This window comes from Centroberyx affinis, unplaced genomic scaffold (assembly GCF_046629955.1).
Source record: "Centroberyx affinis isolate AG114_WGS23_722 - 3 ecotype Tasmania unplaced genomic scaffold, CSIRO-AGI_Caff_v1 ptg004275l_1, whole genome shotgun sequence".
NCBI lineage: Eukaryota > Metazoa > Chordata > Actinopteri > Beryciformes > Berycidae > Centroberyx > Centroberyx affinis.
The window spans coordinates 260,924-287,799 of NW_027281998.1; the positions used below are offsets into that span (position 1 = coordinate 260,924).

Genomic DNA, 26,876 nt, shown 5'->3' on the forward strand with positions numbered 1-26,876 from the left:
TGCTTTAAGATATTTTAATCGGGCAGTTCTGCTTGTTTAGACAGCACACATTGGAGAATGAAAGGAAAGGTTTGAGAGAGTGAGATAATATGCGACAAAAGGCCACTGTCAGATATGTACTCAGGAGTTTGAGATTACATTGTATTTACCTCAGCTGCTGAGTCAGGACATCCATATTTATTATTTTCTGTACATACCAGAGTACGTGATTATTTTAAGCTGGCCTCAAAAAGCTTTATTGGTCATTAACATGTCAGTAGAAAATTGGCCTTGGCTCAGTAGTGTCAGATAGAAGCCCACATAGTAACATTGGTACATCCGGCTGGCTCATTAAGGCACATATCTGTGCAGTATTCGCAACATCCTGGGCTCAAATCAATTTCTAGACTTCTGTCACGTCAGAGTGAGAAAGCAACACCTGCTACCAACCAAATACTGATAAATCTTGACTGTGGTTGGTAAGTTTGTTTAGTTCACCAGCACTTTGATAGTTCACTGGCAATATTGTTTGGAGTTCAGATCTACTTGTCTGACAAAACAGTGAAAATAGCTGGTGAAGCAGGACCACGAGCCACTGTGGCCGGTGGAGAGAAGTTAATTTCTTGCATGTTATCTCCTCTCTGTTTCTCCCATTTTTTTCTGTCTCTCTATCTAATAAAACAGAAATTCCTTAAATTGAAAAAAATGCTATAATGAACACACAATGGTGTATACAGTGAGTGCTGTTTTAATGTATTCACTAAGCGTTGTTTAGATGAAGCCAGTGTCCTGACTGTGTTGTGTCTTTGGGGACTGGCCACAGGCGATGGAGTTGGCAGCCAGGAGGACCAGCTGTGTATGGCTCTGGTCAGCCAGCTGAACAAGTTTGCAGACAAGGAGACACTCATCCAGTTCCTGCGCTGCTTCCTGCTGGAGTCAAACTCATCTGCCGTGCGCTGGCAAGCCCACTGCTTGGCACTGCATATCTATAGGTACGGTTTATACAAATATACACACACACAGACAGCTTAGTTTATCCATAGACCATAAGTCAGTCTCACTCTTTCTTTCTTGTACTCTCATTGTGTCACACGCACACTCAGAGCCCAGTTTATCCATAGTCCATAATGCAGCCTCTAACTTTGCTCTCTCTCACACACACAGACTAGTTTAACCATAGTGCATATGAACACAGAAGCACACAGTGAAATGAAGGAAAGTTTAAATCATAACTGGGCCTTGTGGTTGACTTCTGGCTCTCCCTCTGTAGGAACTCCAGTAAATCTCAGCAGGAGCTGCTGCTGGAACTGACTTGGGCCATCTGGCCTGAGCTCCCTGCTTACGGCCGCAAAGCCGCCCAGTTTGTCGACCTGCTTGGATACTTCTCCCTCAAGACCCCTCAGACAGAGAAAAAGGTTTGTTTGAATTCCACATAGGATACGGTTCTATTTGTCATTTCAACTTGATAATTATGTTGCGATCTAATCAAAAAGATCTGATGTTATGAGAACACAAAGTTAGCTATAACGTTGGAAAGTGTCTCTTGAAATTCTTTTAATTGTTCCCTTTTCTCTTCCAGTTGAAGGAGTATTCCCAGAAGGCTGTGGAAATCCTGAGGACACAGAACCATATCCTAACCAACCATCCGAACTCCAACATCTACAAGTATGTCTACACAGATATGCTATCAGTAGCAAGGAGAATGAAATTTAAAGTAGCGGATATCAGCTGCTGAAACCTGTACTCACCTGTGTCTTCTCTTGCAGCACTCTGTCAGGCTTGGTGGAGTTTGATGGCTTCTACCTGGAGAGTGATCCCTGCTTGGTGTGCAACAACCCAGAAGTTCCCTTCTCAGTATGTACCATCCAACCTCTTTGTATAGAAACCATGTCTGGTTCCTACTCCTTGTCGCATAAAGTATACAAAAAGTCAAGCTAATATATTTTTACACATTTGTAGATTTAAATGGCTTTTTTTTTGGTTAAGGGGTTCGCAGCCATTAATTGAGCACAACTGAAGATTTTTTTTTTCCACCTGACTGAATTTCCAATTTGGAGCACATTCTCAATTCCCAGCCCTATCTTGGTGGTTCAAAGTTAAATGTTTGTGCCATCCCTGGAAGTGTGAATTTGGTTATTATATGGTTATTACAAGGGTACAAAATGCTTCTCAAAATTTGTTGAGTGTGTACAGGCCACAGTGTGGGATTGTGTATTCAATCCTTACATCATTATCTATGGTAAATCAGGTGTTGTTGCCATGTTGGCACCTAATTTGTGTTGTTTGACTGAATGAGATGATTTGGTTCATACAGTCCAACATTGTTTTCCATATATAATCTGTCTTCTTTTGTCCCTCCAGAACATCAAACTGTCATCTATCAAAGTGGACACCCGCTACACCACCACACAGCAGGTTGTCAAGCTCATTGGCAGCCATACCATCAGCAAAGTCACAGTGAAAATTGGTGACCTGAAACGCACCAAAATGGTCCGCACCATCAACCTCTACTACAACAACAGGACTGTACAGGCCATCGTGGAGCTGAAGAATAAGTGAGTTTCATATGATCTGACTGTTTCGCTCACTATCTTTATTTTTCTGTTTCCCTATCCTCTGTCCTGTCTTTCTCCATCTCTCTCTCTTGCACTCCCTCTCTCATAGTAACATGAAACATAAAATATAAAAGTTAACTCTGACACTTTCCATTTAAATCACTTATACTAATACTAAACGTTTTGCTCTTTCCTCCTCTTTTTTCCTCCATCACTAAACATATATTTCGACTTCATGGTTAATATACTAGACTGTTAAGATATAAAATATGTTTGAATGCTTGGGTAAAAAAAAAAAATTCCCACTCAGCTAATATCTGAAGCATATCAGAATCACTTTAATTGCCAAGTTCAATCTATGTATGGGCATTTTTGGTGACAATATTGCAGGAAATATTGAGAAGTCATGTTGGAACTTAATTACAAATTGGTCACTTGGCACAGAGGAAACAAAACCTCACAACATAAAACATTGAATATATATGTAGATTATTGTATAAAAGATTATATTAGGATGTATAAAGCTAAAACTCTTTTGCCCTGTCTGTCCCCAGGCCTGCTCGTTGGCACAAAGCCAAGAAAGTTCAGCTGACCCCAGGACAAACAGAGGTGAAGATCGACCTCCCCTTACCCATCGTCGCGTCCAACCTGATGATAGAGTTCTCCGATTTCTACGAGAACTACCAGGCGTCCACCGAGACTCTGCAGTGTCCACGCTGCAGCGCCTCTGTGCCGGCCAACCCCGGGGTGTGTGGCAACTGTGGGGAGAACGTCTACCAGTGCCACAAGTGCAGGTGAGCAGCGGGGTTCCCCATTCAGGTCTGGGACATTTGGGAAAAGTATGGAGAATGAATTTAGTAGTTTCCAGGTTGGAACTGAATAAAAAGTCTCAAAGTATAGCCTGATATTCAGACTGAATGGCCACTTGTTACCACTCCATTATTCAGCCTGAGATTGCCTCCTAGTTAGCTGTTTTCTGTGTGGATTGATTTTCCCCTAACCAGTCACTAGTGACTGAAGTATCTGGCATTACTCTGACGTTACTTCAGTCGACACTGATGCTGTGCAGCCAGTCAGCCTCTACATCCATGGTTAGGCAGCGTATTTACCAACTTTACCAAGAATGTTGGTCGATTTTGACAAAAATATTGTCATCATCATTGTCAGTCTTCAGCTAGAGAGTGAAATGGCCTTGGTGACATTCATCCAGTCAAGAACTTAAGGCCTGGAAAAAGTATAGCTTGTTAAAATGGAAAATGTGCAGGAGCCCTGGAGCCAAACATGCCAGTGAAACAGTTGGAAGCATGGAAGTTGATTTTGTTTCAAACTGGTGGCTCTCCCCTCTGTTAGGTCCATTAACTACGATGAAAAGGACCCCTTCCTGTGCAATGCCTGTGGTTTCTGCAAATATGCCCGGTTTGACTTCATGCTGTATGCTAAACCGTGCTGCGCTGTGGATCCCATCGAAAATGAGGAGGACAGGAAAAAGGTAAGCACTTGTTTGAAGTAGAAAAACATTAAATTTGAGAGGAAAGGATTCACCATTCAAAATAGCATCTTGGGATTCCAAAATGTAATTTATTCCGACCCACTTTTTTTGCTCAAAAGGAGACAAACAAAGTAGTTGTCCCTCAGTGAATATTGGATGATTTTAACCCTCCATCTTGTGCTTCTCTTACTTGATGTGCATGTTGTTTTGCAGGCAGTGACCAATATCAACACTCTGTTAGACAAAGCTGACCGGGTGTACCACCAGCTGATGGGCCACCGGCCCCAGCTGGAGAGCCTCCTGTCTAAGGTCAATGAGGCGGCACCAGAGAAACCTCAGGTCAGTGACAAGAGGGGCCTGACCCATATGATTTTTGGGCATCATACTGGATATTGGGTAAGAGATGAGCCTTGAATATCTAGACCACGAATATCTAGGACCTCTAGACCACCTTTGCCAATATAGATGTTACTGTATTCAGGATTTGAATTTCATGTTTTTGAATTTGATTAATTATGTAGCCCTTGTAAGAAAATTAGATGTAATTGATGTATTTGCTGATACATCACAGATATACCTGGGATTTTGTTTAGATTAGTTCTTCACAGAGTTTACAGCAAATATGCAGTACATCTGAAAAGTAACCATAAGCCATCTTTTTTATACTAATCGGTATGTTATTTTTAGAACAAATGCCTATATATATCTGTCATGCCTTTGTCATGAGGCCCTGCAGCAGAACTGCCTGGAGTGTGACACTTGGTCATTTTATCAGTTAGTCTTGTTGTTCATTTGTCATGTTTATTTAGCATACTACATGGCAAAAGGAACTGTATCTTGTGAAATTCAGATTCTTAACCTGATTCCCACAATCTCATCCTGTGATATTATTTCCTCTTTTTTTTTTTTTCCTGTGATGCCCCCAGGATGACAGTGGAGCGGGGGCGGGACTCGGCACATCCTCAGCCAACGTCAACAGGTACATTCAGCAGCTGGCTCAGGAATACAGCGGAGACTGCAAGACATCGTTTGACGAACTCTCCAAGATTATACAGGTTAGAAAGAAATCTTTTTTTTCTCCTTGTTTTCCAAATCATCTCCCAAAAAAAGGATTCCCCACCTCCCGAGTCATCCTCTAACTTAAGTCAGTGGGTGTGGATATATATAGAGGGCATAATGGTTCTTATTACTGGTTCTGTGTCTATATTTACGCTATTGTGTGTGTGTGTGTGTGTGTGTGTGTAACAAATTCCTAGCAACTTCTGTGCATGGCAATGTTTTTTCTTATTCTGATTTTTACCAATAGTGGTGGTTTCTCCCCACTTATTCAGGGCAGAAAACTTTATAATGGGCCAAAGTAGCTGGTACATCAAAAAATTCACCATTCTCTTTGGCTATTTTATCTTACAAATGGATGTCTAGAATAGATTAGTTTACTTCCAATTGATGATTGGTTACTCATTAAAAAAAAAACCTTCCAGCCAAAGATTTACAAATGTTTTTCGGGTGGCTTTTGTTTTCCTTCCCTGCACACACGTCATTATTCCCTATTCCCTTTGCTCGCAGAAAGTGCTTGCGTCCCGTAAGGAGCTCCTGGAGTACGATCTCCAGCAGAGAGAGGCCGCTACCAAGTCGTCCCGCAGCAGCAGCAGCCACCAGCCCACCTTCACCGCCAGTCAGTACCGCGCCCTCTCTGTGCTCGGCTGCGGCCACACCTCCTCCAACAAGTGCTACGGCTGTGCCTCAGCCGTCACGGGTCACTGCATCACGCTGCTCCGCGCCCTGGCCACTAACCCAGCGCTCCGGCAAATCCTGGTCCTCCAGGGGCTCATCCGTGAGCTGTTTGAGTATAATTTGCGGCGAGGTACAGCAGCCATGAGGGAGGAGGTGCGCCAGCTGGTCTGTCTCCTCACCAGGTATGTCTTCCTTCCCCCAGGGTTTTTCTTCCTCAGTCTTCTGGGCTCTCATAGTTAAGAAAGGGAAGTAAAGTAGATAGATTTTCCCTAACTCTAGCTCAGTGGGTAAAGCATGGCACTAACTACTTATGCTATTGTCAGGTGCTTTGGATAAAAGTGTCCAAGTTTTCGCAATATATTACACTTCCACACTTATCTCTGTATAGTTTGCTGTGTGCCGACTTTGTCACCAGTGGAGAGGAGTCATTGTTCTATCTCTTTTGTTTCCTCCCATGTTTCCTGGTTCAGAGATCACCCAGAAGCCACTCAGCAGATGAATGACCTCATCATCGCCAAGGTGTCGGCTGCCCTCAAAGGTCACTGGGCCAATCCTGACCTGGTACGTCCTCTTATGTGTCCTCCAACTGGACTGAAATATTGTGCTTCCATTGTTAAGTTTACACTTAGAAAAATATCTTATCTTCCCAAGTAATTTAATCTTAAATTAGGTCTGAAAATCAAATTTTAACAAAACAATAGAGCCAATGTGTTGAGCAGTTTATGTTGTTTGAAGAATTTTCTATTTTAACATTATTGCATGTGTTTCCCAACAGGTTAGTAATTTGCAGTATGAGATGCTGCTGCTGACGGACTCCATTTCTAAAGAGGGAGGATGCTGGGAGTTACGGTTGCGTTGTGGTAAGCCTAAATTTTCCTTAGCTGACTAATATAAGGGCTTTAATTTTAAACCTCATTTCCCCATGCATTCTCATTTAGAGCAACAGCCAGGGGGAATAGTCTCAGGTTAAGCCTTTATGCTGGGATGTCATTGTAACTGATTGAAAGTGAAGCCTGCATCTAATGTTATTGTGTGTTTGTGTCCTCTTAGCCCTCAGTCTGTTCCTCATGTCGGTGAACATAAAGACACCTGTAGTGGTGGAGAACATCACACTCATGTGTCTGAGGATCCTGCAAAAACTGATCAAGCCTCCTGCTCCCACCAGCAAGAAGAATAAGGTAAACATTCTGTAGCTCTGCCATTTAGCCACTGCTCACTCAGGGTTTTCCTCTGTCTTTAGAGGGATTTATGTGGTAATGTTACTGGTATAGAGTAATTTCCAAGGTGATGGGGGGGGGTTGAAGACTCATTTAGATGTCATAACATTCTTCAGGAGCAAACATAGGACTATTGGCGCCCATTTTGGTAGCCCTAATCGAGAAAAAGAACCATTTGGATCTCATTCACATTTCAAATTTGATATTTCATTTAGCTGGGTGGGAAAAGTTGGCCATTTAAGAGTTCAATATGCAGTCAGTCAGTGACGACATGACGCTCTATGTTGCCTGTCATGCTCACTTAAACAATGGTGTGTGTGTGTGTGTCGGTATGTGTATGCTTTGTGTTGTATGTTTGTTTAGGATGCTGCTGTTGAATCCCTGACCACAGTCAAGCCCTACAGCAATGAAATCCATGCTCAGGCCCAACTGTGGCTCAAGAAGGACCCCAAAGCTTCTTATGAGGCCTGGAAAAAGTGTCTCCCAGCTAGATGTAAGTCAATGTTTTTGTTGCATCAACAGTATGTAGTGAACTTGTTATACCATACTGTTCTTTGGTTCCAGTTTACTCTAAAGCAGCTTCTAGACGTAATGACAGAATCTTTCATCCATATCGAAATTTATCAGATTAGTTTTGTTTGTTCTCACATAAAACACTCTGATATTTACATCAATGCTGCCATGACTATGAGATGACTAGAACATGACTGGAGGAATTAATGAAAAGTCAAATGATGATAAGCCTTTCGTTGATGAGTTTATCTTGCTGACCACAGGCCAGGAGACAGTGTCTAAGCCTCAGAACAAGGCTGAGTTGCGGAGGCAGTACCTGCTGGAGAAGTATGTGTGGAAGTGGAAGCAGTTCATGAGGTCCAGGACCGAGGGCCTCTTCCCTCGCCTGCTCAAGCTGAGCCACAACAACTGGCTGCGCCAGGTAATGAAAGTCCACCGCTCTTAGGACTGAGGCCATTTTGTCACATATTATGGATAATTCAGCTCTGCTTGTCATCATGATTAGTCTTTAAATGCACATACCTGGAAGATGTAGATATTTCAAGAAGCATGATTACTCAGCCAGATAATTAGAATATTTTCATATAGCTTTTGTTAGTAATCAGATTGATAAGAGCCAATAACTGTTTAAATTTGAGAAACTATTCAGAACAACAACTGCTTAATCCAGCTTCTTGAAATACCGCTCTGTAGTCAACATACTTGTAGAAATTGGTGCATTATTTTGGAGGCTTTTTGGTTGACTGAAGTTATATTTGTTCCAGGTCCTTTTCACCCCTGCCACTCAGGCAGCCAGACAGGCAGCTTGCACCATTGTGGAAGCCCTAACCACAATCCCCAGCCGCAAGCAGCAGGTCCTGGACCTGCTCACGAGGTATGAGCTTCATACAGGAAAACTAAAACATCACATCATCACATCACATTATGCGACATTAGGGATACTGGTATTAGATGTATTAGAGGTTATCAGAGAGTTTTCCCAGTACAAAAAGTTAGTGACAAGTGTTGGCAATAAAAGGAGAATTACTTATCATGTTATATAAAAATCTAATGGAGAAAAGTGCATTCTATCACAAACATTTTTGTACAAGCGATGGTGCTATTTTCAGGCTACAAAGAGGAATGTTGTCTCAACCACATAAGTTACACACAATCTCAAAAAGATGTAAATTACATTATCTACAAACCACATTAACCTTGTTAGCTCCAAATATCATTTTCAATGGCATGCTGCAGCTTTTTTGAGGGTTAACCGTTGTCTCAAGCAGAAGTATGAAAACTAACATTAAAATATTCAAGACTTGGAAAAATGTGGTTTGGAGTCTGAAAGTGGGCTGGAGCACTTAAAGCCCCGGTGTTGCCATGTAGAGTGTAAAATTTCTTTCTGTGTCTGTGTGCCGTCAGTTATCTGGACGAGCTGAGTGTAGCCGGGGAGTGTGCGGTGGAGTACCTGGGTCTGTACCAGAAGCTCATCAAGCCCGCTCACTGGAAGGTTTACCTGGCGGCCCGCGGAGTCCTGCCTTACATCGGCAACCTGATCACCAAGGTAACTTTTTAATTCTTAATCCACAACTGTGGATACTTGCTTACTTGAAAAAGTCCTAAGTGTTTTTCCCATGTCCTGATTATTGGTAACAAGCCCTTTTTGCTTTTATTTTGATGATTATCTGCTGTGAATTGGAATACTGTTTTTTGATGCCACAAGGGCTGGAATTCATTGCCAATTTTTCATTATCTGTTCTGATAATAGAAATTCCATACTGGTTATAAAAAATGCCCTTTTTAATACCTTTCTATTTTGAATGAGAATATTACATGCTAGCATTGAGTAAATATTTTTTCACGTAATACTTGTAAATGCCATTGGCTTCTGTAAATTGAATTAGTCCACATTCAATATATATTCTTGTATATAAATGCAGATAAATTAAAATTGGAGATGTCATTGCAAGAATCCAGCATTTTGGAACTTAACTTTTCAGTATCCAGTCTTTGTTGCCAGCAAAACTGATCATGTCATTTCTGTGTTTAGGAAATAGCCAACCTGCTGGCTCTGGAGGAAGCTACGCTGAGCACAGACTTGCAACAAGGCTACGCCCTCAAGAGTTTGACTGGTATGTGCCAGTTTCCCCTCAGCTGCTTGGGTTGGCTGTACTATTACTTATGTGGCACTAATATAATATGACAAGGCAGGATATGGGTGGGATTTACATCACCATGACACCACAATAATTAACATTATTTACTTAGCATAGGAATAAACTTATTATATCTATACTATACATTTTACATTTTATCATACCTTAAATTAAGGAAAATTTACATTTAAAGACACTGTCAGTATATGTATCTATTTTCAAATATCCAAATGATTTGTGTGTGTGTGGCGTCCCTACAGGATTGCTCTCTTCCTTCGTGGAGGTGGAGTCCATTAAGCGCCACTTCAAGAGCAGGCTGGTCGGCACAGTGCTCAACGGCTACCTGTGTCTGAGGAAGCTGGTGGTGCAGCGCACCAAGCTCATCGATGAGACTCAGGACATGCTGCTGGAGATGCTGGAGGACATGACAACAGGTCAGCACTGAGTCATGTTTAGCAGAACTTAAAATCTTAAGGTCATATTTGTTTAAAACATCAGAATTGTAAATCTATTTATGCTATTCTCAGGAACTGAATCTGAAACCAAGGCCTTCATGGCGGTGTGCATAGAGACTGCAAAGCGTTACAACCTGGATGACTACAGGACTCCCGTGTTCATCTTTGAAAGACTGTGCAGCATCATCTATCCTGTGAGTTCCCTTCCCAGATCTTACTCAAGGTTCCCACGAAAAACTGTAACTTTTGAGACTGACATCCCAGCCAAAGACAACAGACAATGCATGGAAAAAGAAGAAAATGTTGTCTATCACTAATGACCTGTACAAACTGATCCAAAGTCATAAAATGCATTTACATATGTTAAGCATCAGAACAATATTTTGGACTATCACATCACTATAACATTCATTTCCACTGAAAGGACATTATCACATCACTATAACATTCATTTCCACTGAAAGGACATTACTTCATCCAAACGGTAATGATGCTAGGCTTCAATAGACTATACCTTTGCACGTTTGGATTAGAAATGTCCCAGAAAATTATTCTCTAAAACATTTTGGAGGTCTGTCACTGTAACTAGGGATTTGTCATTGCCATGGGTTGAGCTTGCACTTTATTCTCTGTGTGTGTGTGTAGGAGGAGAATGAGGTGACGGAGTTCTTTGTGACGCTGGAGAAGGATCCTCAGCAGGAGGACTTCCTCCAGGGCCGCATGCCAGGAAACCCCTACAGCAGCAACGAGCCGGGCATCGGCCCTCTGATGAGGGACATCAAGAACAAGATCTGCCAGGACTGCGACCTGGTGGCGCTGCTGGAAGACGACAGTGGCATGGAGGTAAAATGAACATGTTTTTTTAACCACTTTTCTTTGGAATTTGTTTCTCTTTTTTTATATGATACTGCTCCTTGTTTTGATTCCGCTTTGTAAAGCACTTAAGCAATCAAACTCTGATCAAATGGAGCTCTGTGTAGAGAATTAATTGAATGCACCTCCATTAACCAGAACTGTGGCTTTTGGTGTGTAGTATGTTGAGATTTTACTGCAAATTCAACATACTAGAATGTAAAATGTCCATGTTAAATGTGTTAAATGTCCTGTGCGTTAATATTTTATTGCAAATTCATTGAACTACTACACATACATTGTCTGCATTTGATTTTTAAAGAATTTGATGGGGTCTGTTTGGGGTCTGTTTTTCCCCTATACATATCAATAATGCAAAGGTGTAATTATAAAAAGCGGATCTAAAAGTGGATTTGAGCAATTCATTTGATGCCATTCCTTTTTTCCCCAGCTTCTGGTCAACAACAAAATCATTAGCTTGGATCTGTCAGTGGCGGAGGTCTACAAGAAGGTCTGGTGCCCGACAAATGAGGTGAGCGTCGGACTGAGATTGTTAAACCATGGATGTGTAGATGTGATGAGATCAAATGTTTTTTTTATTTGCAACACTTTTCGTTACAGTTGCCTTATTCCAGTTTATTAGCATGTCTACTAACCTATTTAAAAGTATGAAATATATGTAAAGTATGAAAATATCATCTAATATGTAGCATACTTTCAGAGGTGTAACAGCGCAGTGGAAGTATAAACAATTACAGTTGTACTCTTTGTCTTTAAATTATAAGTACATTTATAATTGTGTAGAGTTTCATTATATGTTTAGAATTGCTTTGTATTTACAATACTTTTCCCTAGGCTGTAAGTGTAACAACAGTTTAATAAAGCAATTGCAAAGTGTTACACCTTTATTTACTTAATTTCTTTTTCAAGGGTGAGCCCATGAGAATCATTTACCGTATGCGGGGTCTGCTGGGAGACGCCACTGAGGAGTTCATAGAGTCACTGGACTCAACCACAGGTAAGACTTGCTATTAATTGATGTTGTCATTCTTGAGGTTACGTCAAAGGTAGTTTGTCCATTTCTGTCTTCATCTAATCTTTGTTTGTTTAGATCCTAAAGCTCTCATATTTTAATGCTGTTAACTAAAGCTAAAGCCATTTGCCTGAAAACATATCCTTTGCCATTAAAAGCGCTTGCAGTTAAGACCTGCTCAGAAGAGTGATAGAAAAGACCAAAATACAATATCTGAAAAATCACAGTAGTTAAAAAAGTTTCACCCCACCCTTCTACAGATGAAGAAGAGGATGATGAAGAAGTGTACAAGATGGCGGGAGTGATGGCGCAGTGTGGAGGACTGGAGTGTATGCTCAACCGGTTGTCTGGAATCAAAGACTTCAAACAAGGAAGACATCTGCTCACTGTAAGACAACAGTCTGTTCACCACAAAGCTTTCTACAACAAGACAGCAATCCTTCCTGTCTTCCACTACTAACAAACATAATGAAAGTTGTCAGGAAATCTAAACTTTCTTCTCAGCTTTTTATTCCACTGTCTAAAATTAAATGGCTCTAAACAATATAATCACCACTTCTGCACAGGCTATACTTAAAGCAGGGCAGAAGATGCACATGGAAATCATTATTCTCACTTTCACTATTCTTTACTGGTTACTGGTCTTTGTAGAGTCGACTAGATTTGAAGAGTTGAACAGTGTGTATCTGTCTCACTCTCCAGGTTTTGCTGAAGCTGTTCAGTTACTGTGTGAAGGTGAAAGTCAACAGGCAGCAGCTGGTCAAACCGGAGATGAACACACTCAACGTCATGCTGGGAACTCTCAACCTGGTGAGTGAATTGTTTTCTCCTTTGGCCTACTCTTCAAAAGAGTAAGTGTGGATGCAGTGACAGTATAATGCTGGTGTTGTGTAGGTGAGTATGTGTCTGATTAGTGTGGAGGTGTTGAGTCTGGAGCAGCAGAATTTACTGTTGAGCATTCTTAACGAGGCTGTCACTGTAAATACAAATAAATTCTTAACTGATCTAAAGTAAAGGTTAGGTGAAATAAAATGAAATGATACGGCTTTGTAGAAATATTATCCACAATATGGTGATGGTGAAGGTAAGAAGAAAGTTGATAAAATGTACATTTTCAAAATATTTTATTTCTTGAGAAATTGCTCTGGTAAAAACTTCTTACCATAAAACAATGTAAACAACGTTGTGCCATAATTGCCAGTGGGTAGACACACCATATTAAATATTGCCTGTAATTTTTGATGAGTTAAATGTGTCCGAATGCTGCATCTTGATGTCTTTTTCCTTCAGGCTCTGGTGGCAGAACAGGAGAGTAAAGACAGCGGCGGAGCCTCGATAGCGGAGCAGGTTCTGAGCATCATGGAGATCATTCTGGATGAAGCCAATGCTGAGATTTCAGAGGACAAGGTAAGCATCTAATGGCAAATTTTTGGTTTGAATAAAAAAAATACGGTTCATTCATTTAATCTTGAACCTTTTTTTCCTCTATGTGGTGAATTTGTGAGTCGTCTAAGATGTTTGATTTGGATAATCAAACATTTGTCTAATCACTGGTAATATGGGCATAGTTCCACACAGCGGAAAGAACAGGCTCAAATGGATGTACATTGGATGGCTGAAGAGGCCAATTTTTCATTTTATGACATTTCTGCATAATTTTCAGCATTTTTTGATCAGTAGTTTGTTCAACAAAATCTAGTTTTGAAATTTATTATGGGGAAGGCATTTTCTGTTGCTTTCTTTTAAACCATTTCTATTGGCTTACAATTGGAAATGCTAACAATGCTAGGGTATGTGAGGGACCAATGTAGAAACTTTTGCAACCATAATGCCCCATGTGGCAGAGATAAATACTACTACTCCAAAATTCAAAATGTAAATGTATATTTTTAGTTTGTTTGTAATAACCTATTTTGACCAGTCTTCTGTTTGTCAAGAATCGCATTTTACCATCTAGTTTTGGGGTTTTTTTCCATTTTTTGTTGTTTTTTGTTTTTTTGTACGACATTTTGTACAACATTGGGAGCAAAATTGTATGCCTGAAATAGAGACTGGTTTGTGTTTTCCAGGGTAACCTGCTGCTGACAGGAGACAAAGACCAGCTGGTGATGCTTTTAGACCAGATCAACACCCCGTTTGTGCGCTCCAACCCCAGTGTGCTGCAGGGCCTGCTGCGCATCATCCCATACCTGTCCTTCGGCGAACTGGAGAAGATGCGGATCTTGGTGGAACGCTTCAAACCATGTTGCAGCTTTGACAAGTGGGCATCTCCTAATTTCCCACCTACAAATAACACCTACTGTTCCTACACATCTGAGAAGTTTTGAAAAGTTATAAAAATGACTTTTACAATGTCCAGGACTTTAAAAGTATGGAAAAACACAAAATAATCATCAGCCTTTGTAATGTAATGTATTCCGCTGCCACACTACATTTGCAAGCCTGTAGGAAAGTGTATGTAGGCTTTTATAATATGACCATTTAGTCAAAGGTATAACACAACAAGCACTAAATCTACACTGGCTGAACAAAGGAATAGTAGAATTTTAAAATAGTACGTGTAGGAATTCAGAATACAATATTTGTCCTTTATGTTAACATCTAAGGTTGGGCTGTACAATTATGTATAGTTGTATATTACAATTTTAGTTTCCACAATAAATAGCCATAGCATATCAGAATATTGAAACATTTCACTTCACTTAGAACATCCACTATAGTTGAAAACAGTCAAGATGCTGCTATAAGATGCAAAGGAGTGGAGTCATTTTTTTCCCCAAATAATGATTAATCATAATCATCACTGAGTTGATAATTGTGATCACAGTATCTAGCAAAACAATCAGGCTTTTTTGAAAGTTCATTAGGTATTGATGTTTGTGACAAAGCCGTACTGACCTCTCCCCGTGTTTCCTCAGGTACGACGAGGAGCATAGCGCAGATGACAAGGTGTTTTTGGATTGCTTCTGTAAAATTGCTGCTGGCATTAAAAACAACAGCAACGGCCATCAGCTGAAAGACCTCATCCTCCAGAAAGGCATCACACAGAGCGCCTTGGACTACATGAAGAAACATATCCCCAATGCCAAAAAGTAGGTGTTTCTACTTCTGGGAGCGATCAAACCTCATCTATCAGAATGTTTGATGAAGTATATGTGTAGATGGGTATGTGAACTTTTTTCTCTTCATTCTGATTTCTCTTATTAGTCTGGATGCAGATGTCTGGAAGAAGTTCCTCTCTCGACCAGCGCTACCCTTCATCCTCAGATTGCTCCGTGGTTTGGCGACCCAGCATCCCCCCACACAGGTAATGAACATTTTGAGTCCTAACCTCCAATTCAGGGGAGCAACTATAGTATAGCATATCAGCAGCTGGAATAATCTGGGGAGTATATAAGAGATTGGCCATTAAAGATTAAAGCATCCCCCCGAAATGGCAAAAAAAAAATCTCTACACTCGATTCAAGTTCCCAGTACTTTCTTAAAGCAACAAAGCCTTTGTCAACCCTGACTGGATTTTTGACAAAGGCATTGCAGGGGGAAATGTTGCTCCAGTAATGTATAGCACTTTTGCATCTATTGTCATTCGTTTTCATTCAAATTGTGTTGTATTTATCATTTTGCATGTATTCTGGAGCATTCAATAATTGCTTTGGCTAATTTTTCAGAAGAGTTTCAATGTAGAAAGATCTTAATCCAAAAAGACAAAATGACCTAATATTAGTACATTGTTAAAATAATAATAATGACAATGCTAATAATAAACTTAATCGCAGTTTTCAAAACATTGTTATCAAGTATTTTACAAACAAAAAAACATTAAGCCAAACTTCAAATCCTCTGTCCAGGTGCTGATAGGAACAGATTCAATCACCAACTTGCACAAGCTGGAGCAGGTATCCAGTGACGAAGGCATCGGCACGCTGGCAGAAAACCTTCTGGAGGCGCTGAGGGAGCACAGCGACGTCAACCTGAAGATCGAGGCGGCCCGCAGGGAGACCAGAGCGGAGAAGAAGCGCATGGCTATGGCCATGAGACAGAAGGCCCTGGGAACACTGGGCATGACGGTATGTGGCAAAATGGCTCTTTTTTTAAATTTCGTCTCTTCTTGTCTTTTTATTTTTTCCTTTTGTTTTCCTGTTTCGTTGTTTCATGCTTTTCATCTTTCTTTATCTTCATCTTCACCTTTCTGTCCCTTTTTTCTCTGTGTCAATATCAAAGTTGTGTGTTATTTTGCTGCTGTTTTTTTCTACTATGGAGCCCTTTTGTTTGTGTTTCAGACCAATGAGAAGGGTCAGGTGGTGACGAAGACCTCACTGTTGAAGCAAATGGAGGAGCTGATAGAGGAACCAGGCTTGACCTGCTGTATCTGCAGAGAAGGTTACAAGTTCCAGGTACAAAAACTCAAACTAGGATCATTAGAAGATTACAAGTAATGAGATTACAGTAGTCTGATTAAATAAATGGTTAATGGCTGTTATTTGTGGCAATTGTTGTATGAATCTTTTTTCAGATACTATTGAAGCACAAAGTGGTTACTTATGGGATTGGCCAAAAACTTGTTTGAAAAGAAAAGGGCTTTTTTTTTTTTGGCAGGTGATCAGTTATATAAAACATACTGTAAATCGCTCTGGATTAGAGCATCTGCTAAATGCCTAAATTGTACATTTTGAAAGTCATCTTCCCAACCCTTAATACAATCAGATGACTTCACAATTCATTCTGTCCTGTGTGTCTCTCTCATCCCAGCCAACCAAAGTCCTGGGTATTTACACCTTCACCAAGCGCGTGGCCTTGGAGGACTTCGAAAACAAGCCTCGAAAGCAGCAGGGCTACAGCACCGTCTCGCACTTTAACATAGTCCACTACGACTGCCATCTGGCAGCTGTCCGGTAGGAACAAACACAAACACATGCCTGTTCATGTTTAGTTTGCTTCAAAAATATTCTCCCACGATACCTTTCGTTTAGTCTAATCTGAGCATTGAACTCCTTCCCTTTTCCCCGGTCTAGGTTGGCTCGAGGGCGAGAGGAGTGGGAGAGCGCTGCGCTCCAGAACGCCAACACCAAGTGCAATGGGCTGCTCCCTGTGTGGGGGCCGCATGTGCCAGAATCAGCCTTCGCTACCTGCCTAGCTAGGTAAAGACACATACATAAACTCACACAAAAAAAATTTCATTCACAGACACATGTAAGGAATCATCCCCAAACCATTCATCCAAACCCGACCCGTTCTCCTCCCCTCCCACAGGCACAACACATATCTGCAGGAGTGCACAGGCCAGCGGGAGCCCACGTACCAGCTCAACATCCACGACACCAAACTGCTGTTCCTCCGCTTTGCCACCGAACAATCCTTCAGCGTGGACACGGGCGGAGGAGGCCGAGAGAGCAACATCCACCTCATCCCCTACATCATCCACACTGTGCTCTACGTCCTCAACACGTACGTACCGTTTGGCCGTAGAAGCCGATTCCCATCACAAAGTGTATTTCCCCACCCTTCTTACCTTATTTTACTCTCTCTCTCTCTCTATGTCACCGCAGCACGAGGGCCACGTCCCGGGAGGAGAAGAACCTGCAGAGTTTCCAGGAGCAGCCGTTTGAGAAGTGGGTGGAGAGCTCGTACGAGGTCGACGGACCGCACTACTTCACCATCCTGGCCATGCACATCCTGCCGCCCGAACGCTGGAGGAGTTCACGTGTATACTTCCTGCGAAGACTCCTGGTCACCGCACACGCCCGCAAGGTCTCCGCAGTCTGCACCAACAAGTAAGACACATTTGACCCTTTCTGACTTTTTCATTTTTCTGTTACTGTTTGCTTTACAAATTATCCAGTAAGTGATGCTGCAATTTTGTCTGCTAGAGCAATTATTCCCGTACATGAATTTGGATCAAGTTGGAAATGGGGCAGCACCAAATGATTCTACTCGTATTGTGTTTTCCACAGGCTTTTAGGTTAATAGTTAAATTTTAGACATTTAGCCTACGCTCTTGCCCAGAGCAACGTACATTGACTGCAACAGTAGAACAAGCTTCAGTGTCAAGAGCAGAAAAGACAATGTACATGCATCTCCAGAAGCGCTGCTAGTATGTTTATTGTATCAGTTTGGGAAATCTGTTCATTGTGGGCATGTCTGATATTCTGGTGGGTCGCTACAAGCAAATCTATGTAAGGAAAACACTGAACGCTGTGTATTCTTTTTAGGACTTTTAGATGCCATTTAAATACTGTTTCTCCCTGACCTGCTTCTGAACTAACTCCTGCCTCGATCCTCTCTGTTCTCTCCTGTCAGACTCACAGATAAAGCACCAAAGGAGTACGCAGTCTATCGCTCCCCTCTTCTCTTCTGGGGCCTGGTGGATCTGGTCTACGACATGTTCAGGGTAAATAATGATAATAATAATACATTTTATTTACATAGCACTTTTCAAAACAAAGTTACAAAGTGCTTCACAGTGAAAAAAATACAACATGAGTTACAAGAAATAGAGGAATATCAATATCAAATGTGTTACAATTCCAGACCTAATGCAAACCAGTGTTATTCTGCGTATATGTGCATTGTATTTGGCGATGTATGCTGTCTGTGTTAGCTAGGTTTCTTGCTTATGAAATTAATCTGACACTATATACATTATTCTACTTATACTGAGACAGAAACATATCAAATTTATTAGGCTGTCTGTTGTATTAAAATGAAAAAGCCAAGTAGGCTAGAGGGCACAGGATTTTTTGTAAAAGCCAATAATATCTTTTAATGCTATGCTGCACACTAATAAAAAAAAAAGTTATTGAATAAATGAAAAAGAACTGTAGACTGGAGAACAGGGCTTTGCAGTTGTCAAGGAAACTGTAATTATATAAATAAGCATATAATTGGTATAATCAGAATTGTGAAAAGACAAAGCAAATCTTATCTTTTCAATCTTGGTAAATTGGTAGAAACATGGCTGATCCAGCTTTTTAGTGTGTTGCTGAAGGTCTAAAACTGAAGCAGAGATAACTCTTAAATCTTAGATACAGGCTTGGTGAACAGAGACGGATGAATTTTGAGGCCAACAACAAAAACCTCTGTCCAAATTTAGTTGAAGGAAGTTTTGAGACATCCGGTCCTTGACTTAAGCTGGGCCGTCGCGCAATGTCACCAACTTACTGGGATCAGTACATCAGAGAACATTTGAGATATCTGGTATTAAAGCCTCTGTGTGTTGTTTCCCTCTCCTCTCTGGCCGTGCAGAAAGTGCCCACCAGCAACACGGAGGGGGGCTGGTCCTTCTCACTGGCAGAATATGTCCGTCACAACGACATGCCCATCTACGAAGCCTCGGAGCGCGTGCTCAGGGCCTTCCAGGATGAACTCATGCCCGCTGAATCCTTCTCAGAATTCCTGGATGTTGTAGGTTAGTATTCAAACAAACACATGCACACACACTTCAATCAACTACGTGCACATGGTTATCAAAATCATAAAGATCACACATGCTTTAAAGCCAGTTTTGCATGTTGGCGGCGCCAAATGGCAGCGAGAGGGAACTGTTTGAAAGATTTTAACTTGAATACCCAGATGAGAGACGAAAAGATCTAACGTTGGTGGGTCAAGCTTTCTCTGGACGGAGTGCTGCTCACTGCTGTTTAGGAGACAGTTTGTGTTTTTCTCTTTAAGTTTTGATTCGTCACTGAATTGTCCAAACCCAACAACAGAATATAATCTTGGCAAATAAGACGAATGTACGGGGTCTAAATTAGCAGGGATGGGACTCTCTTGTCTGTTTCAGCCCCACCTTGTGATTTAGACTGATAAGGCCGGTGTATTTTTACAAAATCTTGCTTGCTTTAGCTTTACGCTATAGTGCGCTGTGTACCGCAATATGAAACTTAACGCAATGGGTTTTTTTTCCAGGTCTTCTCTCCGATATTGCGGACCCAGACCTCTTCCTGCAGGATTTGTTGAACTCTGTGCCCTGATGGCCACCTCAGCCCCCCTGCCCCCGTCCCCCCAACACATCATCCCTGCAAATAACGCTGGGACACCTAACCAGCTGAAACCCCTTTTCTCTTTTTACACACACACACACAAACACACACACACACACACACACTCACTACACACACACACACACAGAGTACACACCATGCTTCCTACTCACTTCATTTTTTTCCCCCCCTATATGACATTTTCAAATTAACTTAAAGCAGAAACTCTATATGTAGTCTGAGAAATTCATCCACTTATGGCAACGTCTCTGTAACATTTAACACAATAAACACAATGCTGTTAAAGGAAAGAAAAAAAAAACCACACTAAAACAGAATTCACGCGTTGCCCCTCTGATCCCGACCCTCCTCCTTCAGTCCAGAGTTGTGGACTTCACCAAGTTTCTCCCCCAAAAGTAGAGACGGAGATCCAGGACTCTGCTGATCGTTTATTCAAGAGACATTTTCTGGAGCGGTTCCACTGGGAGCGGACGGGAGAGCGAACTTGTAGACGGAGTGACGCTACCGGGGTTTTGGTATTTTTTCCGATTCACGACCGTCGGCGCCACAAAACCTGAAGCTTCGCCGTTGTTTTGTCTTTAAAGGACATCACAGATTATCACAGAAACAGTGGTCTGCTTTCTGTCTTGAGTAGAGAATCTAATTATTCACGTTAACGGATATTGAAGATATTAAAGAGCATAGGAATAACTTGTGAATTCTATTTTAGGGTGGATTTTCTTTTTTTGCTTTAAATCCCCCCAATGTTTGGGGTGCAATGTTAAGGTAACTAAAAAAAAAAAAAAAAGAACAATGTTTTGGGATTTGACCCACCACATATTAAGAGTGGCATTTGATTTTATCTTGTTATCCTTTTTGTTGGTTTAAGTTTGTTTTTGGTCAGGGCTTTTTAAAATGGCAAAAAGGTCTCAGTGTCACATGTTTGTGAGCGAACCTGTCCGATTCTCCCGGGCTTTTGCCGTTTGGTCTTCATGTAGGTTCTAACTGGAATTTGAGTGATGGGCAGAGAAGAAGTGTTTTGATTTAGTGTGCATGTGTAAGGTTTCTTTTATCAGTTACAGAAGCAAATGAAAAAAAAAAAGATGAATAAAAGAGTTATTTTTATTTTATTTTCTTTCGCAAAAAGCCATCCCTTGGTGACGAAGTAAACTTTGGACTTGTGAATGATTCCATCTGTTGCAATGAAACATCAGACCTGTCTAAATTAATAATAATAAAACGGACCTGCATTATATCCTTAGAATACATTTATTTTTTCTTTGACTAATGGTTTTGTCATTCAGTTTGATTTTTCTTCCAACAATCCACCGGCATTTCCTTTCTCTCCTGGGTTTCTCTCCCTTCTTTAGTTATCCATTGGTCTTCCCCATTCTCACTGGCAACACTCTTCTGTCAATCCCCAGAACAGTTTTCTGGTCTAAGCAAGGTGCCGCTGAGTTTTATCCTCAGCGATTAATCAACTCTTCAACTTATAGATGCCGTTAAAACGGTGTCCTTGTACTCAAGAGCCGAATGCATGGTGTGGAGTTCACCCGATTTATTGTTAATTCGCCTATTCCCGCTGCTACAATGTTCAACTGTTGCTGAATGTCTGCTTTTTGGATTTAGCCTATGATTAATAAAGACGTAATAATTCCAAATCTGATCCAGGGTAAGCTCTTCTGTTCCAGCTGTTATTTACACCCATAAATAGGATGCATCATTTTCACATCTGTGTCTAGATTGAGACAAACACATTTGTTAATTTTCAACTTAACATGATGGTATACACGCTATTTCTGTTAACATGTTGTGTTAAGCCGCACAAACTAGACACAGATGTAATGAAAATACAACTCTTTTAAGAATGTAATAGGTTTTTTGCATTTTTATTAGGTTTAGAACATGATTACTGTAGTCATGATCATTTAAATTAAATTATATTTCTTCACCAAATACAAAAGTCATCATCAATATGCTAAATAACTAAATGTGCAGGGTAAGCTACATTAGATAAAACTTCCAAAATGCTTTCATTTGTTATCTATTCCATGGACATGAAACCAAAATTGCATTTCAACCAATTTAAATTTTAAAAGCACCAAGAGGCTAAGAGGCATCTTCTGCAGAGTGGCTCTTGATTCTTTTCAGCCCAAAATAATTCAAATGAAGAAAAATATTTGTGGCACGTTTTTCTATTCCCAGAGACTCAGGACTGGATTGCTGCACGTCTACCACATCTATCTGCATGTATCATTAAATGGTAAAATAAAGATGTGCAGAACATGCCCAGTGGATGGGGATTCCCTGCACATGTCTGAGGGGATCCCTAACCTGCCATGTTGCCCTTGAGCCAGGCATTTACAACTCCACAGGCCCTAGGAGCACAACCTCCACAATTGTGTTGCCAGCATCTTGACCATATGGATCAAAGGATAGAAGTAAACTGAATCAATATATCTTTTACTGATGGAAAAGATTTCCAATACTCCATTGTATGTTCTATTTGTTCATGTTAATATCAGTTTCAGTAGAAACTCCCACCCACTTTTCAAGTGTGATGAAAACTGGAGAATGCAGAAAGGAAGAGGTTGTTGCAGTCTGTCATACTGGTTATGTGGCCATCCATTAGAAACTTCAGAAATACATGTACAGACCACTAGAGGGCGTTATTCATTAAGATGTGACATGGGAGTTGCGAGGTCCCCCCCCCCCCCCCCCCCCCCTTTCAATGTTTACTGTGAATAAACTCAAACAAAAGCCTCCAATTACCAAATGAATAATGAAATGTATTGGGCCAGGAACTTGACTTTTTCATCCATTAACCACAATGGCTGATGAATTTCAAAATTCACTGGCAACTTTCACTATTTAACCAAACCAGTTGAGTTTTAGAATAGAAAACAACCTCTGAACAACAGATGGCTACCTGAACAAGACAAACTTTCCAGCTGCATTTGAAATGTATTTGACTTGTATTTGGCTGATGGTTTGTGTTAATTTCGCATTCTGGCTTGAGGATACAATGATTTTCAACACAAAATAAGAAAATAACAGTGAAAACATCTTTACAGCATCAATATCAATTTATTTTTAACTTGCATATCAAAACACGTTGCACATTTCACATATGGCTTTCAATATTAAACATTTCATACATGGCAACTAAAAAAGACACATGACATCTTAAAGACATTTAAGAGACTATTCATACAGTATGCATTGGCATAAACATTTCCCCTTTATACAAAGGAATATGGCTTTTAGTTTCACAAAACCTTGACAAAGCAGTCTTCAAATGACCGACTTCAAGGAGTACTAAGGCTTATTAAGGCATATAATGCACATTTTAAGGCCCATTTGTGGACCAATAAGATCACAGTGTAGATGGTCATAGAGAATGAGTCACAAACTCCATCTTCTCCACCTTTTTACACTTAGACTGTGGACTGAAACATCCAAGTCATCATTCCTATAAAAATAGCTTTAAAATAGAAAAATAGTCTTTGAAAAAAAAAAAAAAGATTTACAGTCTTTTTTCTTCTGAAACTTTTCCACTTGGAAACTCAACTTGAAATAGTGCCGTTCTGTTCAGTGCTTCACAGCTTGTAGACATTCGACTCTCCGTCATTCATGCAGAGTCTCTTCTTCACACTTGTTCCATGCTGCTCGATGTGTTTCTGTGTGTTCAGTCTTTACTGGCAGCACAGCGGCGCCACGTCCTCAGCCGCCGCTGGGAACAGGCGGATGGCCTCTCTGGAGGATTTGGTGTAGCCGTTATGGAAGAGCAAGGCCTTCTTCACCGCGAAGAAGGAGACGGTCTTGTCCCACACGTCGGTGCTGGAGATCCCAGAGTTCAGCTGGCTCTCCAGCGCCGTGCGAAGCCTCACCGCCCCGTCGCTGCACTTCCTCTCCAAACTCATGATCTTACACATGCTGGGGAGAAGAGGGAGGCAGACGTCAGGTTAAATGATGAAACGTCAACACCCATCAGAGTTAATTTAACACTTTCCAGAGCCATTTCAGCTGTATGAGTGGACAAACAACTCTCCAATCAACACAAATAACTGCCACTGAAAAATCAACACTTTGCTGTGTAAGCTTCACAGTACAACACTGATGAAACAGCATTATTTGTAGTGTATGCTATGACATTCACATTTGCATTTTAGGCAATTAGCTGTAGCAGTAGAATACACTTAAATTTCTAGATCACCAACATTATGAGCAAGAAATAGTAAAGAGTGAAAGGGTCAGAGCCTTGGTGCCCTTTACCAAAATATTCCTATCACCCCAGAATGATCATGGACAAATTAAAAAAAAAAAAGAAATAAGAGCTGAAGATCCTGTCCTCTCTGAGTAAAATAAACATCTCTGTATTTCTTCATGTGATGTTACCTTGTCTGCTGGTCCCTCATGTTGAAAATGCTGTGAGATGGCGTCCGCTCCTCCAGGCCTGTGCGGGATATCAGAGGTTATGATTTTACCCCCTTAAGCCCTCCTTCTACTTATAGCAACTCTCCCATCGATTTAATGCGACGCCGGTTCTCACAGCATTTGGCCAATCACAAAGCGGCATTATGGCAATAGGATGTGCATGAATTACTTGAATTCATGGGGTGCGATGGCCCCAATCCAAACAAACAGGTGGGAGGGGCCCTGCGCTGCCCTCCTGTCACTCAGCCGATGTGTCAGGACAAGGGGAAATATCCTTGTTATTGTTTCAGCCAGGAGTGATATGTGGTGGGAACACGGAGAAAAACATCTGCCTGAAGACATCCTGCCTGCAACTAACAAAACAGACAAAGATGTTAAGCCTGAGGTTCACTGGCATGGAGACTGAGCTTCCACTTTTTTACTCTGCTGCTCAAATTCAATTCAAAATGTCAAATCACCATGGTCTTAATCACTATATGAACGTGCCGTAATGCTAAATAGAAGGTTGCTATGGAAGATGACATACAGCAGAACTTGTATACTGAAGTAAGGAACTGAGACTGTTTGCAACATCATCAGTAACAACTGCAAGTAAACCCATACATGTACAAATGCTCCATACACTTTCCAATATTTACCACTCTTGCAGTCTACCGAAATGCTGAAATTGTTGGCAGCATGTATGTGTGTATGTGAATGTGTGTATATATGTATGTATATATTATATATATATTTCTTGTTATTACTATTGCTTTAGAAATGTTGCTATTTTCATTGTTTTTGTGTTTAAGTATATTTTCTGTGTGTGTGTGTATGTTTTCCTGTGGTGTACAAATAAAGTATGACTTATCTTCTATTTTCTTTCTCCTTGCTGAATTCTATTATTTTTGCTGCTGCAACGACCTAATTTCCCAATGAGGACCCGCAAAGTTTCATCTTATCTTACACACCTCATGATTTTTACATTTCTTTCTTTCACACACACTTTGACAATCTCAGATCCCCTCATCATACTATCCACAAAGTTTCCCAACCACCTTCCATGCCAATCCCCCCTCCCCACCCACACACACCCACCCACACACACACACTCTCTCTCTTCTTCTTATTTTACTTTCTGTCTCTATTTCAGCCTCCCCGATTCTCACGGTGAGCGTCTCCCATGGTTGATTGGCCGACAATAGCGTACGATCAGTCCAGATGGTGTGCCTGGGAGCCTGTTGACTGCACTGTGTTCCTGGGTGGGGGTGGGGAGAGGGTGGAGGAGGTGGGGTGGGGGGGTGTTTGGTCACTCAATCTTTGTTCGACGGGGCACACTTCCTTTGTGCCGCCGGCCTCAGTGTCATTAACACTGAAGTGTGGGAAGCCTGGGACCACAGCGGCTCCCACGTTCCACTGAGGCAGGAAGGGAGCGTGTGACTGAGACGTGGCCAGCGGCAGGCAGGGCAGCCAGCTGTGTGATGTGTGTGTGTGTCTCTGTGTGTGTGTGTGTGTGTGTGTGTGTGTGTGTGTGTGTGTGAGAGAGAGAGAGAAAGAGAGAGACGGTGAATGAGAGTGAGAGTGTGGCTGTCTGTATGAGTATGTGGGGGTTTGCCTGATGTGTGAACATGTGCTGGGAGCGTGCTGGCCAGTGAAGTGTGGAGGCTGTTAGGATGGAAATATACAGTTTGCTCCTGATTCTTTAACTGCTCAGACTCCAATCAGCTGCCATCAAATTCAAGCTGGCAGGCTGAACTTTAACCTCCTCGTACTGAGTCCAACAAAATTATAAGTGCATGTACAGCAACATCTCCAGTGTTTGTACGTGTTGGTTTTCCAGTGACAGTTATTTGGAGTTGGCAAGTGTTGATTGGAGAGATTTCGGTCCACTCATAGAGCTGATATGGCTCTAAAAGTGAAGCTAAAACTATCTAAAAGTGTTAAATTGACTCGGATGGGTGTGGATTTATGAACACTGGCATGATGTTGATTTTTCCACTTTCCAGTTTAATTAACACTGACGATTCTGCTGTGTGGAGCCAAACCACACCGAAAGGTTACGTTTAAAAAGACTCCACACATTTGTATCCCTTCATCAAAGAGATTTCATTAGTTACAACCCTTTTATTAGTGCTAAAACGTATTTTCTGTTCAGCTCCAAGTCGTCTACAGTCTTGCGTTAACTCCAGCAGAAAGACTGCCGTGTCAAGCCGGTGGAAGTAGCTGCATGTTGGTCTTTTCTGATGGCTGGCCCTCTGTAACACCCACGTGTGCCCGCTGGCCGAGGCACTTTGTGCTCAATTACGTTCTGCTGGAGATGACATGAGACGGCGGCGTGCTTCCCTCTGGGGTCACCACTTTCCCATATCAACAGAAGCACTGGGTCAGTCTCCCAGCTACACCCCCCCACCCCCACCCCCACAGCCCCTTTAGTCTCTTTCTCTTGCAGTCTATTCCTCCACCTGCTCCCCGGAGACACACTCATTGTCCCCACGGCAATAAACACTTCATTGAGC

At 41.4% G+C, this 26,876-nt stretch overlaps 1 protein-coding gene across 4 annotated transcripts in view; it reads left to right on the forward strand.

Moving 5' to 3' along the window:
* The window catches only part of ubr4 (ubiquitin protein ligase E3 component n-recognin 4), a 67,041-nt gene extending 45,831 nt beyond the window's left edge, over window positions 1–21,210 (forward strand). For 2 of the 4 annotated variants that reach the window (XM_071543262.1, XM_071543264.1), the window contains exons 67-104: window positions 803–971; window positions 1,250–1,394; window positions 1,559–1,644; window positions 1,746–1,833; window positions 2,341–2,534; window positions 3,089–3,328; window positions 3,885–4,023; window positions 4,237–4,419; window positions 4,950–5,078; window positions 5,590–5,939; window positions 6,228–6,318; window positions 6,533–6,617; window positions 6,808–6,935; window positions 7,338–7,467; window positions 7,751–7,908; window positions 8,252–8,361; window positions 8,892–9,033; window positions 9,520–9,601; window positions 9,886–10,059; window positions 10,153–10,274; window positions 10,726–10,923; window positions 11,384–11,464; window positions 11,863–11,950; window positions 12,226–12,353; window positions 12,668–12,775; window positions 13,256–13,372; window positions 14,014–14,225; window positions 14,884–15,057; window positions 15,173–15,272; window positions 15,814–16,032; window positions 16,246–16,359; window positions 16,715–16,857; window positions 16,978–17,103; window positions 17,216–17,410; window positions 17,512–17,736; window positions 18,263–18,353; window positions 19,208–19,370; window positions 19,871–21,210. In XM_071543262.1, the coding sequence (XP_071399363.1) occupies window positions 803–971; window positions 1,250–1,394; window positions 1,559–1,644; window positions 1,746–1,833; window positions 2,341–2,534; window positions 3,089–3,328; window positions 3,885–4,023; window positions 4,237–4,419; window positions 4,950–5,078; window positions 5,590–5,939; window positions 6,228–6,318; window positions 6,533–6,617; window positions 6,808–6,935; window positions 7,338–7,467; window positions 7,751–7,908; window positions 8,252–8,361; window positions 8,892–9,033; window positions 9,520–9,601; window positions 9,886–10,059; window positions 10,153–10,274; window positions 10,726–10,923; window positions 11,384–11,464; window positions 11,863–11,950; window positions 12,226–12,353; window positions 12,668–12,775; window positions 13,256–13,372; window positions 14,014–14,225; window positions 14,884–15,057; window positions 15,173–15,272; window positions 15,814–16,032; window positions 16,246–16,359; window positions 16,715–16,857; window positions 16,978–17,103; window positions 17,216–17,410; window positions 17,512–17,736; window positions 18,263–18,353; window positions 19,208–19,370; window positions 19,871–19,935 (5,492 nt within the window). In that variant the 3' untranslated portion in view covers window positions 19,936–21,210. The remainder of the gene's footprint in view (window positions 1–802; window positions 972–1,249; window positions 1,395–1,558; window positions 1,645–1,745; window positions 1,834–2,340; window positions 2,535–3,088; window positions 3,329–3,884; window positions 4,024–4,236; window positions 4,420–4,949; window positions 5,079–5,589; window positions 5,940–6,227; window positions 6,319–6,532; window positions 6,618–6,807; window positions 6,936–7,337; window positions 7,468–7,750; window positions 7,909–8,251; window positions 8,362–8,891; window positions 9,034–9,519; window positions 9,602–9,885; window positions 10,060–10,152; window positions 10,275–10,725; window positions 10,924–11,383; window positions 11,465–11,862; window positions 11,951–12,225; window positions 12,354–12,667; window positions 12,776–13,255; window positions 13,373–14,013; window positions 14,226–14,883; window positions 15,058–15,172; window positions 15,273–15,813; window positions 16,033–16,245; window positions 16,360–16,714; window positions 16,858–16,977; window positions 17,104–17,215; window positions 17,411–17,511; window positions 17,737–18,262; window positions 18,354–19,207; window positions 19,371–19,870) is intronic. The other 2 variants (XM_071543263.1, XM_071543265.1) reach the window with 2 other exon arrangements.
* Window positions 21,211–26,876: the final 5,666 nt, after the last annotated feature.